Source organism: Grampus griseus (assembly GCF_964374135.1).
Source record: "Grampus griseus genome assembly, chromosome: 2".
Taxonomy (NCBI): domain Eukaryota; kingdom Metazoa; phylum Chordata; class Mammalia; order Artiodactyla; family Delphinidae; genus Grampus; species Grampus griseus.
The window spans coordinates 25,332,847-25,346,741 of NC_139018.1; the positions used below are offsets into that span (position 1 = coordinate 25,332,847).

A 13,895-nucleotide genomic window follows, 5' to 3' on the forward strand; every position below is an offset into this window, starting at 1 on the left:
AGGGGATAGAAGTGTACGCAAAGGCATGAGGAATGTTTGCGAGAACATGGAAAGTGAATGTATGAGAAATTGTGTTTTGAATGTTTGGTAGGCAATGAGGAGTCCTGGGCATTTTTGAGCAGGGGAGTGACTGGAGAGTTTGCACAGCTGGTGCTGTCTCAAAGTGTGATGAACGAATGAGTGAACCGGTGGGGATGCATCTGAATTATTTTGTGAATGAGGACATTATCTTTGGAACTTTTTCTTGTCTCTAGAGGGTAAATTGACTGTTTAAGTATTGGGGCTGCCTGTGTGTACTTAACTTTGTGTAAAAGAATTGGAGGGGTCTTCCCTGGGGGCACAGTGGTTAAGAATCTGCCCGCCAGATGAATGGGTAAAGAAGATGTGGCATATATATACAATGGAATATTACTCAACCATAAAAAGAAACGACATTGAGTTATTTGTAGTGAAGTGGATAGACCAAGAGTCTGTCATACAGAGTGAAGTAAGTCAGAAAGAGAAAAACAAATACCGTATGCTAACACATACATATGGAATATATATTTTAAAAATGTACTGATGAACCTAGTTGCAGGGCAGGAATAAATACGTAGACATAGAAAATGGACTTGAGGACATGGGGTGGGAGGACGAAGCTGGGGCGAAGTGAGAGTAGCATCCACATATATACACTACCGAATGTAAAATAGTTGGCTGGTGGGAAGCAGCAGCATAGCACAAGGAGATCGGCATGGTGCTTTGAGATGACCTAGAGGGGTGGGATAGGGAGGGTGGGAGGGAGGCTCAGGAGGGAGGGGATGTGGGGACATGTGTATGCACGTGACTGATTCGCTTTGTTGTGCAACAGAGGCTAGCACAGTATTGTGAAACAATTATACTCCAATAAAGATGTTAAAAAAAAAAAGATCTATTTTAAAGAAGAAAAAAAAAGAAGAATCCGCCTGCCAATGCAGGGAACACGGGTTTGATCCCTGGTCCAGGAAGATCCCACATGCTGTGGAGCAACTAAGCCCGTGCGCCACAACTACTGAGCCTGCACTCTAGAGCCCTCGGGCCACAACTACTGAGCCTATGTGCCACAACTACTGAAGCCCATGCGCCTAGAGCCCATGCTCTGCAACGCGCCTAGAGCCCATGCTCTGCAACGAAGAGTAGCCCCGCTCGCCGCTACTAGAGAAAAGACAGCATGCGGTAACGAAGACCCAGCACAGCCAAAAATAAATTACTTAAATAAAGTAAATTTAAAAAAAAAAAGAATTGGAACACGTGGATTTTCTTCTTAAGTAGTTTCTAATTTTGTTGAGGGAACATAAACACTTCAAAATTATGGGCCTTTGCGAAGCACTATGCAGGTAAATAGTACTTGAATTGTATGCAGATGTAGAACAAAAAAGTAAACTGAGTAGCACAGAGTTAATCAGGAAATAATTCTTTTTTAAAAAAATTAATTAATTTTAATTTTTGGCTGTGTTGGGTCTTTGTTGCTGCGTGCGAGCTTTCTCTAGTTGCGGTGAGTGGGAGCTACTCTTTGTTGTGGTACGCGGGCTTCTCATTGCAGTGGTTTCTCTTGTTGTGGAGCACGGGCTCCAGGTTTACGGGCTTCAGTAGTCGTGACACACGGGCTCAGTAGTTGTGGCTCTTGGGCTCTAGAGCAGAGGCTCAGTAGTTGTGGTGCACGGGCTTAGTTGCTCCGTGCCATGTGGGATCTTCCCGGACTAGGGCTCAAACCTGTGTCCCCTGCATTGGCAGGTGGATTCTTAACCACTGTGCCACCAGGGAAGTCCCCAGGAAATAATTCTTGAAATAAGTAATAGGAGGAAATATGTAGGATGGAGGGGGACATTTGCCTCTAGAGTTTGTTTAGGGGAGGACTGTACTAGTTTATCCAAATTCATTTTAGTAGGATTTTCACAGAAGATAATATTAGCAGTTAAAACAGCTGAATTCTGCCATTTTCTTATAAAAATTCAGCTATTAGAAGGGAAGGAAGGCTCATTTAGCGTTATGGCAGATCGTGTTTGTTTTCTGATGCTGGTTTAGATGTAGTGAGAGGGATAGGGCAGTTTTTAAGTGTTACACTGGGAAGAGGTGAGGGAAAGTGCTTGCTTAGGATCATAAAATGCAAATATAATGTTGCTACTTTCTCATTTCTCTGAGTGAGTAGTGTTCATAACCACATCCTTATTTTCTCCCTCATTCCATTACAAAAGAGAGCCTGTTTAAACTATTTATGCAAGTTCTTCATATGTTGCTTTGGGTAGAAATGAACCACATGGTCATGCTAATAAAGATGAGTTAGCATAAATGTGTTCTATTTTATATAAATTGCTAAAATTACTGGAATTCTTTACTGCTTGATCTTCTGTTATTGGTGGTGTTTTGGATAAAAATGTTTTCTCTCAGTCTGGTTTTTTTTTTGTGTGAGGTGAGGCTAGTAGTTCAGAAACATGTATGTGATAGGTATAGTAAAAGCTTGAATTAATAAAAATGTTCTAGTATCTAGATAGGAAATACCTAGAAATCTAAGGAGTAAGTTGTGGTAGATAGTTACCACACACTTACTAAACTTTAACATTTGCCTCTACAGTTCATGATCATATATTCAGAAATGGGAGGGATAGGATACTGGGAAGGGACATTATATGTCTATATCTTGATATATTTTAATTTTCAAGATACAAAAGAATTAAAATACATTAATTCAAATTCCTGGAAGGATTTATTCTTGACCTCCTTCAAAAAGTAGCTTACTAAGAATATTCTGATAATTGTCACTTTAGCAGTATCTTTGGAAACAATGAGTATAGTTGCTTGATATATTAAGCTGGGGGATTATCAATTGGTTTGTCTTTTTTAGTTCTGTGGGTTTAAAAAGAGCTCTACTTTCCATAGTTTTGTGGTAAGTGTGGAGCCCAGGACAGCAGTCAAGCAGTCACCTTTTTTGGGGGCCGCACTGTGCCACTTGCAGGATCTTAGTTCCCCGACCAGGGGTCTAATCCATGCCCCCTGCAGTGGAAGCACAGAGTCCTAACCCCCGGACTGCCAGGGAATTCCCTACTTAATTTTTTTTTTAAATAACTTTATTGAGATATAATTTATGTACCATAAAGTTCACCTGTTTAAAATGTACAGTTGAATGATTTTTATTACTATTCACAGAAAGTGTACAGCCAACACCATAAGCTAATTTTATAACGTTTTCATTATCTGAAGAAGAAACCCCATACCCATTAACAATCACCCCTTCCTCCTGCACCTCATGCTAGGCAACCACTAATCTACTTTCTGTCTCTAGACATTTCATATAAATGGGATCATACCGTGTGTGATCTTTTGTGTCTGGCTTCTATCACTTGGAATGTTTTTGAGGTTCATCCATGTTGTGGTATATTTTGGTAATTCATTTTTTTATTGCTGAATCATATCCCATTGTATAGAGCAGTCATCTATTTCCTCTTGGGATTTCTCACTGAAAAGCTATATCCAAAATAAACCTTTTTAAAGAGTTTTATTGTACACTATTACTGTGTGTGTGAATGTGTGTGTGTGTGAACGTGTGCTTCTTTGTGTGCTTGCACATACACACATGCTGGCTGTAGGCCGACCATAGGAAAGGGGTGGGAGGGCCAATAGTCCAGTGGTCTTAACATGCTTTGAATGCCGTAGAAAGTGATTTCAGATTGACTTAGTAGCAGCACAGAATGGGAGGCATTGTGGCTAGGGTTAGGAGCATAGACTCTGGAATTAAAAGACCTGGATCAGTTCCTGGCTCTGCTTCTGGCCAGGTCTCTAGGTGGGAAAGCCATTTTGCCTTTCTGAAAATGGGAGTAATAGCTTCTGTAAGAGAGTTCAGGGATACTTAAGAGAAAAAATATGTGAAGCCCTTGGCAACACATATCATAAGTACTCAGTAATTGGGAGCTCCTGTTTCTATTGATGTGATTATTCATCATCTTTATCCTCATCATATAAAAGTATCTGGGCATGCATCTGTGTTGGCCTGAATTGTCTTAACAAACATGGCCCATTTTTATAAAGTCAACTTCTGAAAGTGGTAGCACCCAACCTTTTTCCCCTGTGACTTTTTTTTGAAATTAGCTTTCAGAACTCATTTATGTGCAGAGGTTAACATGGTGCCTAAATATGTAAATACCAGAATAATGCTTGTGTTACTGAACCAGGTCTGTTTGCCCGAGATGCCGCAAGCCGAACACTGAGACTCGGGTTGGTTTACAGCCAAGAGCTTATTCATAAGGCAGCCAAGCGAGGAGATGGAAGAACAAGCCTCAGGTCCACCTCCCTGAAGGCAAGGAGGTTGGGGTATTTATGGGATAAGCAAGAGTGGTCTTAGGCATAGAGAAAGGTGATTAAAGGCAGAGAAAAGGTGAGGTAATCCTTGTTCTGCACAGGCACATTTGGGTTACATGCTTCTTCATATTCAAACTAGAGTCGCTTAGCTTGGTCTGAGGGTAGAGTTTTCTGGCCCTCTGATGTTAAAAGGCCATTTACTGAACATCTGCGCAGCCCCAGGTTTAGGGTCAGTGGTCCCATGCAGCCCCCAGCCAGCTTACACTGGGCGGGAGCAGACTCCAAGTTCCTTTAAAACAACTGGGGCTGTGTGAAAGCTGGGAAGGCCTGCAGTTATAGAAGAGGCAAAAAGAGAGAAAGAAAAAAACTAAGGCGAACTTAATCAATGAAAGCAGTTTACGAGCAAAGGGTTTTTAACAAGCTGTTCCCTTATCTGTTGTTCTGTAAGACAAGTTCAAGACTTTCTCTTAGTTATCAACTTCTGTTAACTCTTTGGGGCACAATTTCACTTGTCAGGATCATCCTATACTTTTCCAGAAGGTTCACAGTCCCATATCTACAATCAAAACTCTAAAATATCTGAAAACCAAAAGTTTTTTTTAACACATTTGGTGGTAAAACCTGACCTGAACAGATGTGTTGCTCTTTACAGCTCTTTTTTATCCCACTTGGTATGAACAATCATAGCTTTCCTGCAGATATATTAAAGTGTTGGGTTTTGGGGTGCTGCAGATCCCACTGGTTATATATTAATAGATTACCCTGTGATCTTAAGGCCTGTATAGACAGTAGAATAGGTGCCTATTTATTTTAAACAATATATAGGATGTTTTCTACAAGACTTACCTCAAATAGGCTTAAATAATAAAGGATATTTATTGGGTGATTAAGATGACCCCAGACTACTTCGGGTAAGGTCTTTACTGATCCCTAATTAACAAATCCATGAATTTCAATTTTACCTTTCAGGCCAGTAGTAGAAGTCACTTAACTTGTGAGTACCTCAAGCCCAACAATCCAAGGTGGTCTCAGCTAGGTTTTATTTCTGCTTATCATGGATATGTGCTGGTGTATGGGGTTTGTAAAGATCTTCAGAGGTGTCCATGAGGAGGGTATCCGTAAGGCTGTTTGAACTTGACTCTATCATTGCCACTCACCTACCAGTTAGGCTGTTTCTGGGCAGGCCTCCCTCTACAGTACTTGTTATATTGTGTTGTAACTTTATCTGTGTGCCTCTCCACTACATTAAGAGATCCTTCAGTGTGTAGAGGTTGTGTCTTACTCATTTTTATCCCCAGTGCCTTGCTTAAGTGCCTGGAAAGTACTGCTCAGTAAATGTTGGTTCAGTGCCTGAACAAATGAGTATTAGGTTGGCCCTGACTAAAGTCATTTCACAGTGACTAAACTGAGGAGGAAGAGGAGAGGGAGGGGGATGTGGAGCAGGCTGGGGTGTGGGGTGTCATTGTTTGCAGAGAGAACTCTCCTGTCCTTAATGTATCCCAAGTCTAGCAATGAATCAAACATATATTGAAAGATTTGAAAGAATGAATGAAAAGTCCTCTAGTTTACCCCTAGTCCTAAAATATTTAAAGTGTAAAGTGTATATGTTTTTAGAAACAGACGTTCTTATTGCCTAGAACTAGAACCTCAAATCGTGGTCCCCTTCCATCCCCTTTCTTACTTCATCGCAAGGCTGCAGCGAGTTTGGTTAGCATCCCTTCAGATCTCTACTGAACCTTCTAACTGCAGTCAAAGCTGCTACCCGGGCCACAAGTCCCTGTCTTCTACCATCTGTCTCACCTGCTTTGGGTCTCAAACATCCCTCACTGTGACAACTTCCTCACTGTGCAAGCCTGTTTCCTTCTCAGGGACTTAGTCGTTCTCTCCTTGTAAGGAGAGGCAGAGCTCCCTGATCTTGGCGGTCTCTCTGTTCAGATCAGAGCCCATCCCTGCCCTCCTAACCTCAGACAGCTCTGTCACAGGTTACCCAAAGCTCACCTCATTCTGGTCTGCAGCCCTTTTCTCTTTGGGGTTTAGTAACCCTTCTGGTAGATAGGACCGGACTCTAAGTTTTTCCTGATATTTATATACTAAAAGCAAAAAATACTGCGTTTTGTCGCTAATAAAAACTTGTCCATGATGAAGTATTTCTCTCAAGTATTTGAGTTAATACCTTTAACGTTGATGTGCAGTTTTAGGAAGTTGTAAAGAAATGAGATCAAGAAGAGTTAGTACTGTTTACCCATTGAGAAGGACTGGAGACTGGTTTTTTGTTTTTTCCTTTGTGAAATAAATGCATGGTGAATAATAGTTAAAGGAAAGTCCTTAATTAGAATTTGGGTGTCTCTGTTCCAGTTTTAATTGATCCAGTATGTTGAAAGAAAAGACTATCAAACGGGACATAGTATTTAAGTAATAAATTTCCAATTGTGACAGACACATTATTTATGGATATTTTCTCTTTAGGAAATGTAAATGTTAGAACCAGTTGCAGGAGAGATGGTATCAGCTACCACAAATTCCTGAGTTCTACGTGACTCTGCTTAGCTTTATTTAAGGAGATTCTTATCTACTGTGAGGCTTATTTAGTAGGCACTTCTAGAGTCCAATGTCAGAGAAGGTTAATTTTAAACTTTTATGTAGAGCCTTCTTTAGCAATGAAAATCTTTTACAGAATAAGGCTTAAACTTTTAATGTTTTTGACTAGCTTATTTAAAAGATGAATTTAGATTGGCCCCAAGCCAGATCTGAGGGCTAGAAGCTCAGTGATTTGCTGGCTATCATAAAGCGGTAGTACAGTTTTCTTTTTGTTTGGTTTACTCTTTACCTTCAAGTAGACCTCGTGTGGTCTGGTCACTGTGTTCTGAGCAGAACATTGTGCATTAATTAAAGCTCCACTGTGACTTAATTTTTACAGACTTAAATTTTAGCATAACTTATTTTCAGGGAGGAAGGGTGAGCTTTAAATCCCTGATCATGAAAATTCATTTTGAGATTTTTTTTTTTTAATTATTTTTTGGCTGCACCGGGTCTTCATTGCTGCGTGCGGTCTTTTTCTAGTTGAGGCAAGTGGGGGCTACTCTTCCTTGCGGTGCGCGGGCTTCTCATTGTGGTGGCTTCTCCTGTTGCGGAGCACGGGCTCTAGGTGTGTGGGCTTCAGTAGTTGTGGTTCATGGGCTCTAGAGCGCAGGCTCAGTAGTTGTGGCGCACGGGCTTAGTTGCTCCGCAGTATGTGGGATCTTCTCGGACCAGGGATTGAACCCGTGTCCCCTGCATTGGCAGGCGGATTCTTAACCACTGCGCCACCAGGGAAGTCCCATTTTGAGATTTTTAAAAAATGCCCATCCAAGGAAAGAAACCTCAAGTAGCTGTCCTTCTATAACCTACCTTTTAGTGTTTCTTGTTTATAATTTTTCTTTGGATTTGTTTCATTTTGATCCTTGAAAATATGCAGAGGATGAAATCTTAATGTTGGAATTATTTTTCTTGGTTGAAACTGGAATTATAGGGGTTTTTATGGCATTTCCCCTAATATATTACTGGTGGGGGTGGGGCAGAAGAGCCATGTTTTTAAGGTTTTTAGGAAAGAAAACCATTTAATGACAGAATTGTACAAACCAGGTTTATTTTTATGAGGCCTGCTCTACTAAGTTAAATTCTTTGGCTCTACTTTCAAGCTGTCAGATAGTTACTTGCAACCATTTCTTACAGCTCAATGGTCAAAGCTAAGTGAATTTTACCTGATTGAGTTGTTTAAAAATAACATAAGGAATTGATGCCTTTCCAATGTTTTCCATATCAATTAATTCTGTATAATTGACGTCTTAGTCTAAAGTGCTTTTGCATTACAGAAAGGGAAGTTGTAAAACTTTCAAAGGAACTCAGTTTAATTTATAGTATTTTCACCATTTTTTGGCAGGACTTTGTGTCATTGTATCAGGATTTCGAAAACTTCTATACAAGGAACCTCTACATGAGGATTAGAGACAACTGGAATCGGCCCATCTGCAGTGTGCCTGGGGCCAGGGTGGACATCATGGAGAGACAGTCTCATGATTACAACTGGTCGTTCAAGTGAGTCTCAGTTGGGAAATTGTTTCTTGACAACAAAAAAAGAATTTCTTCACTTCAGAAGATGTTGTATTGCAATTTGAATATTCCGTCGAAATAGGAGTGGAAGCTGAGAGTACAATACAGCATGATTAGTTTCCTTTCATATTGTTCATTGTTACTGAGATTTTTTTTAAAAAAATAAATTTATGTATTTATTTAATTTTGGCTGCGTTGGGTCTTCGTTGTTGCATGCGGGCTTTCTCTGGTTGCGGTGAGCGGTGGCTACTCTTTGTTGCGGTGCGCAGGCTTCTCACTGTGGTGGCTTCTCTTGTTGCGGAGCATGGGCTCTAGGTGGCTTCAGTAGTTGTGGCGTGAGGGCTCAGTAGTTGTGGCTCACGGGCTCTAGAGTGCAGGCTCAGTAGTTGTGGTGCACGGGCTTAGTTGCTCCGTGTCATGTGGAATCTTCCCGGACCAGGGCTTGAACCCGTGTCCCCTGCATTGGCAGGTGGATTCTTAACCACTGTGCCACCAGGAAAGTCCTGAGATTTTTTAAATGCATTTTGCTACTACATTTGTCACTGTGTTGGATTATAGTTGAAAACAAAAATTGACTTATTAAAAAAACTCACACAAAGAAAAAACATCCTTTCTCTTATGCCATTTACCAGAATCAGTTATCTGAATTTATTTATGGATATTTTGATTTCTCAAATGATTCAAGGAGTATTTTTACTTAAATGGATTGAATTGTTTAGAAAACTTTTTATATTCGTAAGATTTTGTTTTGTTTATATTGTACATGGTTGTATGGTCATTATTTTAAAAAAAAGACAAGTAATACAAATAAACTGAAGGTCCCCTATGACAGCTAACCACTATCCTTTTGCAAATCCACTTCGCCACAAATCCTCACTTCCCAGAGGTGACCATTGTTACCAGTTTATTGTATATTATTCCTCCATATGTTTTCTGTGGCGTGTATATATATGTATATTGTACTACTGGGGTTGCACACAGGTAGTTTTTGATTTACAAAAATAGGATCATACTATGGAAATTATTTTATATCTCGCTTTTTTTACTTGCTAACATACCGGTAACAGCATCCTTCCTGTGTACGTTCATAGCAGGCTCACTATTTGTAGTGGCTGCTTAGTGTTCTACAGTATAGATACATATAATGTAGAGTAGATTGGGCTACGCCATCCTGTGTTAAAAACCCCCAAAACCTCAGCGTTGAGACAGAAGCAGTTTATTTCTTGTCCCTACTTCATGTCCATCTTAGATCGGTGGAGCCTCTGAACCATGTTGTCCTCACTCGGGGTCCCAGGCTGACTGAGCTTCCACCATGTGGAAAGTCACTGGTCTGTGTGCCTGGGAAAGGGACACAGTAGACAAATTGTGTAGTGACTCTTAAAGGATCCTTAAGCGTATATCCTTTTATATGTGTGTAGGAATTGCTGAGTCAAAGATATGTATATCTTTTAATAGAGAAGTACTGTCAAACTGCCCTCCAAAGAAAGGTACTGACTGATATTCTTATCTACAGCGTATGAGAGTGTCCTGGCCAACACTGGATGTAGTCAGTTTTTATTTTTATTTATTTATTTTAAAAAATTAAAAAAAATGTTTTTTGGCTTTGCCTCATGGCTTGCAGCATCTTAGTTCCCTGACCAGGGATTGAACCAGGGCCACAGAAGTGAAAGCGCCAAGTTCTAACCATTGGACTGCCAGGGAATTCCCATGATATGGTCAGTTTTTAAACATCCCTATTGATAAGTAAAAATTGGTATTTTGTTTTAACTTCCGTCTTCCTAATTGGTAGTGAGTTTGAGTTGCTTTTCATCTAGACCATATTCTCTCTACTTCCTATAGATGGTGCTTCCTTTTGTATTATCAATAAGTTTATTATCACATGTATTTGATTTGCTTTTGAGTTTCATGAACTTTTATGCTATTGAAATACAGGTACACAGGGAATGTAATTAAAGATGTTATAAACATGGGTTCCTACAACTATCTTGGGTTTGCACGGAATACTGGACCATGTCAAGAGGCGGCTGCCAAAGTCCTGGAGGAATATGGAGTTGGAGTGTGCAGCACTCGGCAGGAAATTGGTAAGTGTAGGCTCTGTTTGGCCAGCTGATGTTCTTATTCTTAACTTTTTTACTCAGGAGGGAATAATACTGAGATAGAGCTAGAATACTGTATAGAGCATCCAAATACATACTTTCCCATGTAGTTCAGATCAGGTAAAAAGAATGCTTTATTTTTCCGAAGTGATGGATGATTTTAATGCTTTCAGTGTGTTTTGAGATATATTTATCTTTTCCATTGTGTTACACTTACAGAACATCTCTAGAGAAGTTCCATTAAGTATTTGTTTCATTTATAACTTAAATGTTGACTTTATTGGCTTTTGCAAATGATAGTGATTGAGAGTACTACTTACTAGTACTGAGCTCATGGGCATATGAGCATTAATCTGCTTCCATACTGGTAAATTGGGGCTAATAATAATTCCTACACTATAGAGGTGTTTCAAGAATTAAAGAAGCTAATTCATGTAAAGTGCTTGTAGCATGGTAAACCCTCAATAAACATTAACTCTTTTATTATTATTACAAGTCTATAAAATGTGAAAGTGAACAGATTGCTACAAAGAGATTTATTTAAGTTCAAAGGAGGACTCCTAATTTTTCCATTTTGTTCAAGAGAACTGATAACCATAAAAGTTATAAGGCAGCTTTCTGGATGTTTATTACTGTGAATCACCCCAAAACTTAGTAGATTAAAACAACAATTCATTATTATTTCACATGGGTCTATCCCCAGTGATGTGGTTAAGGGAGCATTGTGCAGTGACGACATAGAGTAATCATACCTTACATCTTTTTTAAAAGGATACTTTTTAATTTTTATTTATTTATTTTTGGCTGCATTGGGTCTTCGTTGCTGTGCGCGAGCTTGCTCTAGTTGTGGTGAGCGGGGGCTACTCTTCGCTGCGGTGTGTGGGCTTCTCACTACAGTGGCTTCTCGTGGTGGAGCACGGGCTCTAGGTGCGTGGGCTTCAGTAGTTTTGGCGCATGGGCTCAGTAGTTGTGGCTCACGGGGTCTAGAGCGCAGGCTCAGTAGTTGTGGCGCACGGGCTTAGTTGCTCCGTGGCATGTGGGATGTTCCCGGGCCAGGGCTTGAACCCGTGTCCCCTGCATTGGCAGGCGGATTCTTAACCACTGCGCCACCAGGGAAGCCCACCTTATGTCTTTACGGCGCTTTATATTGTATAAATTTCTTGAACATCTTATCCCTTCTGATCTTTACAACAATGTCATGGGGTAGATAGAGCAAATATTATTATTGGTATTTAACAGATAAGAAACAGGCCCAGAGAGGATAAATGACTTGCTTAAGCTTTAAGGACACAGAGTATCCAAGTTCAGCAGTCTTCTTTCTCTGCTGCTTTTCTCTCTGCATGCAGCCATTATCGTTAATCAGTGTTGTTCGGTCCTTAAGGATTTGAGCACTTGATGTAAAATTTGAGCATTTGATGTAAAATCATAATACAAAGTGAGGGAAGGTGTTTTTTAACTTGGCTTTTACTACATAACAGATCATTCCAAACCTTAGTGGCTTAAAACAGAAACATGTACTTATTTGCTTGTGATTCTGTAATTTGGAAAGGACTTGACATTTTATCTCGGCTCCATGTGGAGTTGGGTGGAGCATTATGACTGACGATAGAGTATCCAAGATAGTGTCACTTACATGTCTGGCGCCTCAGCTGAGTGGTGAGCCCTGCCCCTTCCTTCCATGGTCCCTCATCCTCCAGAGCCCCTCCCTGTCCACATGATCTGTCTTTACAACAGGCTAGTTAGACTATTTTACATGGCAGCTGACTTCAAATGTATAAAAGCAGATGCTGCCAGTCCCCTTAAGGCATAGACTTGGAACCAGCATGTGTGAACAGGAATGGGAGAAATTGTTGGCAACCCTTTTTATAGAAATGCCACCACAGGTGCTGCATCTGATTTTATTCAACTATTGTATTCTTTATGAGCCTTTACTCTTCGTAATACTGACTCCTTCATAGACCTTAGTCTGAAAAGGTTATAACACATAGACTATGATTTCTTTTTATAAAGTAATGAGTAATTCTTAGATTTGGGGTTTGGTGGTATTGACTTCATTAACTTCATCACACAGGAAACCTGGACAAGCATGAAGAGCTAGAGAAGCTTGTGGCAAATTTCTTGGGAGTGGAAGCTGCTATGACATATGGCATGGGATTTGCAACAAACTCTATGAACATTCCTGCTCTTGTTAGCAAAGTAAGATTTAGTCTGTCATTTATGAAAACTCCCTCGTATATATCTTCTTTTGTTTTGTAAGGCATTCAGGCAAGCCAGAAGCTCTTGTAAACTTTAAACATAGTTTACCCAAAGATATTTCTATCATAAAATTTTATATAATTTGTGTGTAAGTGTATCCCATGGAGACTTTTATCAGTTGAAGCTTTTTCTCTGGAACCCATGATCTTTTCTCCTTCCATTAGATGACTCTTGCCTTCTTCGTTTCATACAGTTTTAAAGGGATTCTCATAACAGACTAAAATTATGGAAGAAAGGATGTTTAGTTTGGAAATTATTTATCAGGTGGTTTTTTTGTAATAGAAAAATATGAAAATATATAGGTCCCTAATACTTGTTCTTATGGTAATGCATGTTGATCAGAGATATATGGGCCAATTATGTGTGTATATATATATAATACATATATGTATAATATAGGTAATAATATAGGTTAAAAGTAATAATATAGGTAAATAATAAGTTAAAAGTAATATATATGTATGTATCTTATTTTCTGTGGGTAGAGTTTGTGAGGGGACAGTGGAAGAGATAAAAGATAAGAGACCTTGTAAATCACATTTTAACAGATTGGCACTATCAACTTGAAAGGGCCCTCAAGGGCTGGCCCTACACATCTCATTTTAACATTGATATCTAGGCATGGTATATTGAAAAATCAGTGTATTAATGAGCAGAAGACCTGAGATTGTTTTGGTTGGTTATATGGTCAGATTTAGCTGTGTGACCATGAGCATGTCACAACCTTTCTGAGCCTCAAATTTTCCTTTTTGAAATGAGGTACTTGGACTACGTTAACATACATATATGGTTCCTCAAGGAATAGATGGGACAAATAGAAAACAAAAAGCAAGAGAAGAGATTTAAACACAACTATATTGATATCATATTAAATATGAATGGTTTATATATTACAATTAGAAGATAGAGATTGTCAGACTAGATAAAATTAAATAGGCTTCCACCAGAGACCTACTTTAAATTTAAAGACACAGGGAATTCCCTGGTCCAGTGATTAGGACTCAGTGCTTTCACTGCTGTGAGCCCAGGTTCAATCCCTATTTGGGTAAACTAAGATCCTGCAAGCTACACGGCATGGCCAAAATTAAAAAAAAAAAAAAAAAATTGAAGACACAGGTTAAAAGTAAAAGGATGGAAAAAGTT

The 13,895-nt window shown here is 39.5% G+C and overlaps 1 protein-coding gene across 2 annotated transcripts in view; it reads left to right on the plus strand.

Moving 5' to 3' along the window:
• Positions 1-13,895, plus strand: part of SPTLC2 (serine palmitoyltransferase long chain base subunit 2) — a 113,217-nt gene that overhangs the window by 28,952 nt on the left and 70,370 nt on the right. For both annotated transcript variants that reach the window (XM_082647341.1, XM_082647342.1), the window contains exons 3-5: positions 8,231-8,385; positions 10,333-10,481; positions 12,568-12,692. In XM_082647341.1, the coding sequence (XP_082503467.1) occupies positions 8,231-8,385; positions 10,333-10,481; positions 12,568-12,692 (429 nt within the window). The remainder of the gene's footprint in view (positions 1-8,230; positions 8,386-10,332; positions 10,482-12,567; positions 12,693-13,895) is intronic.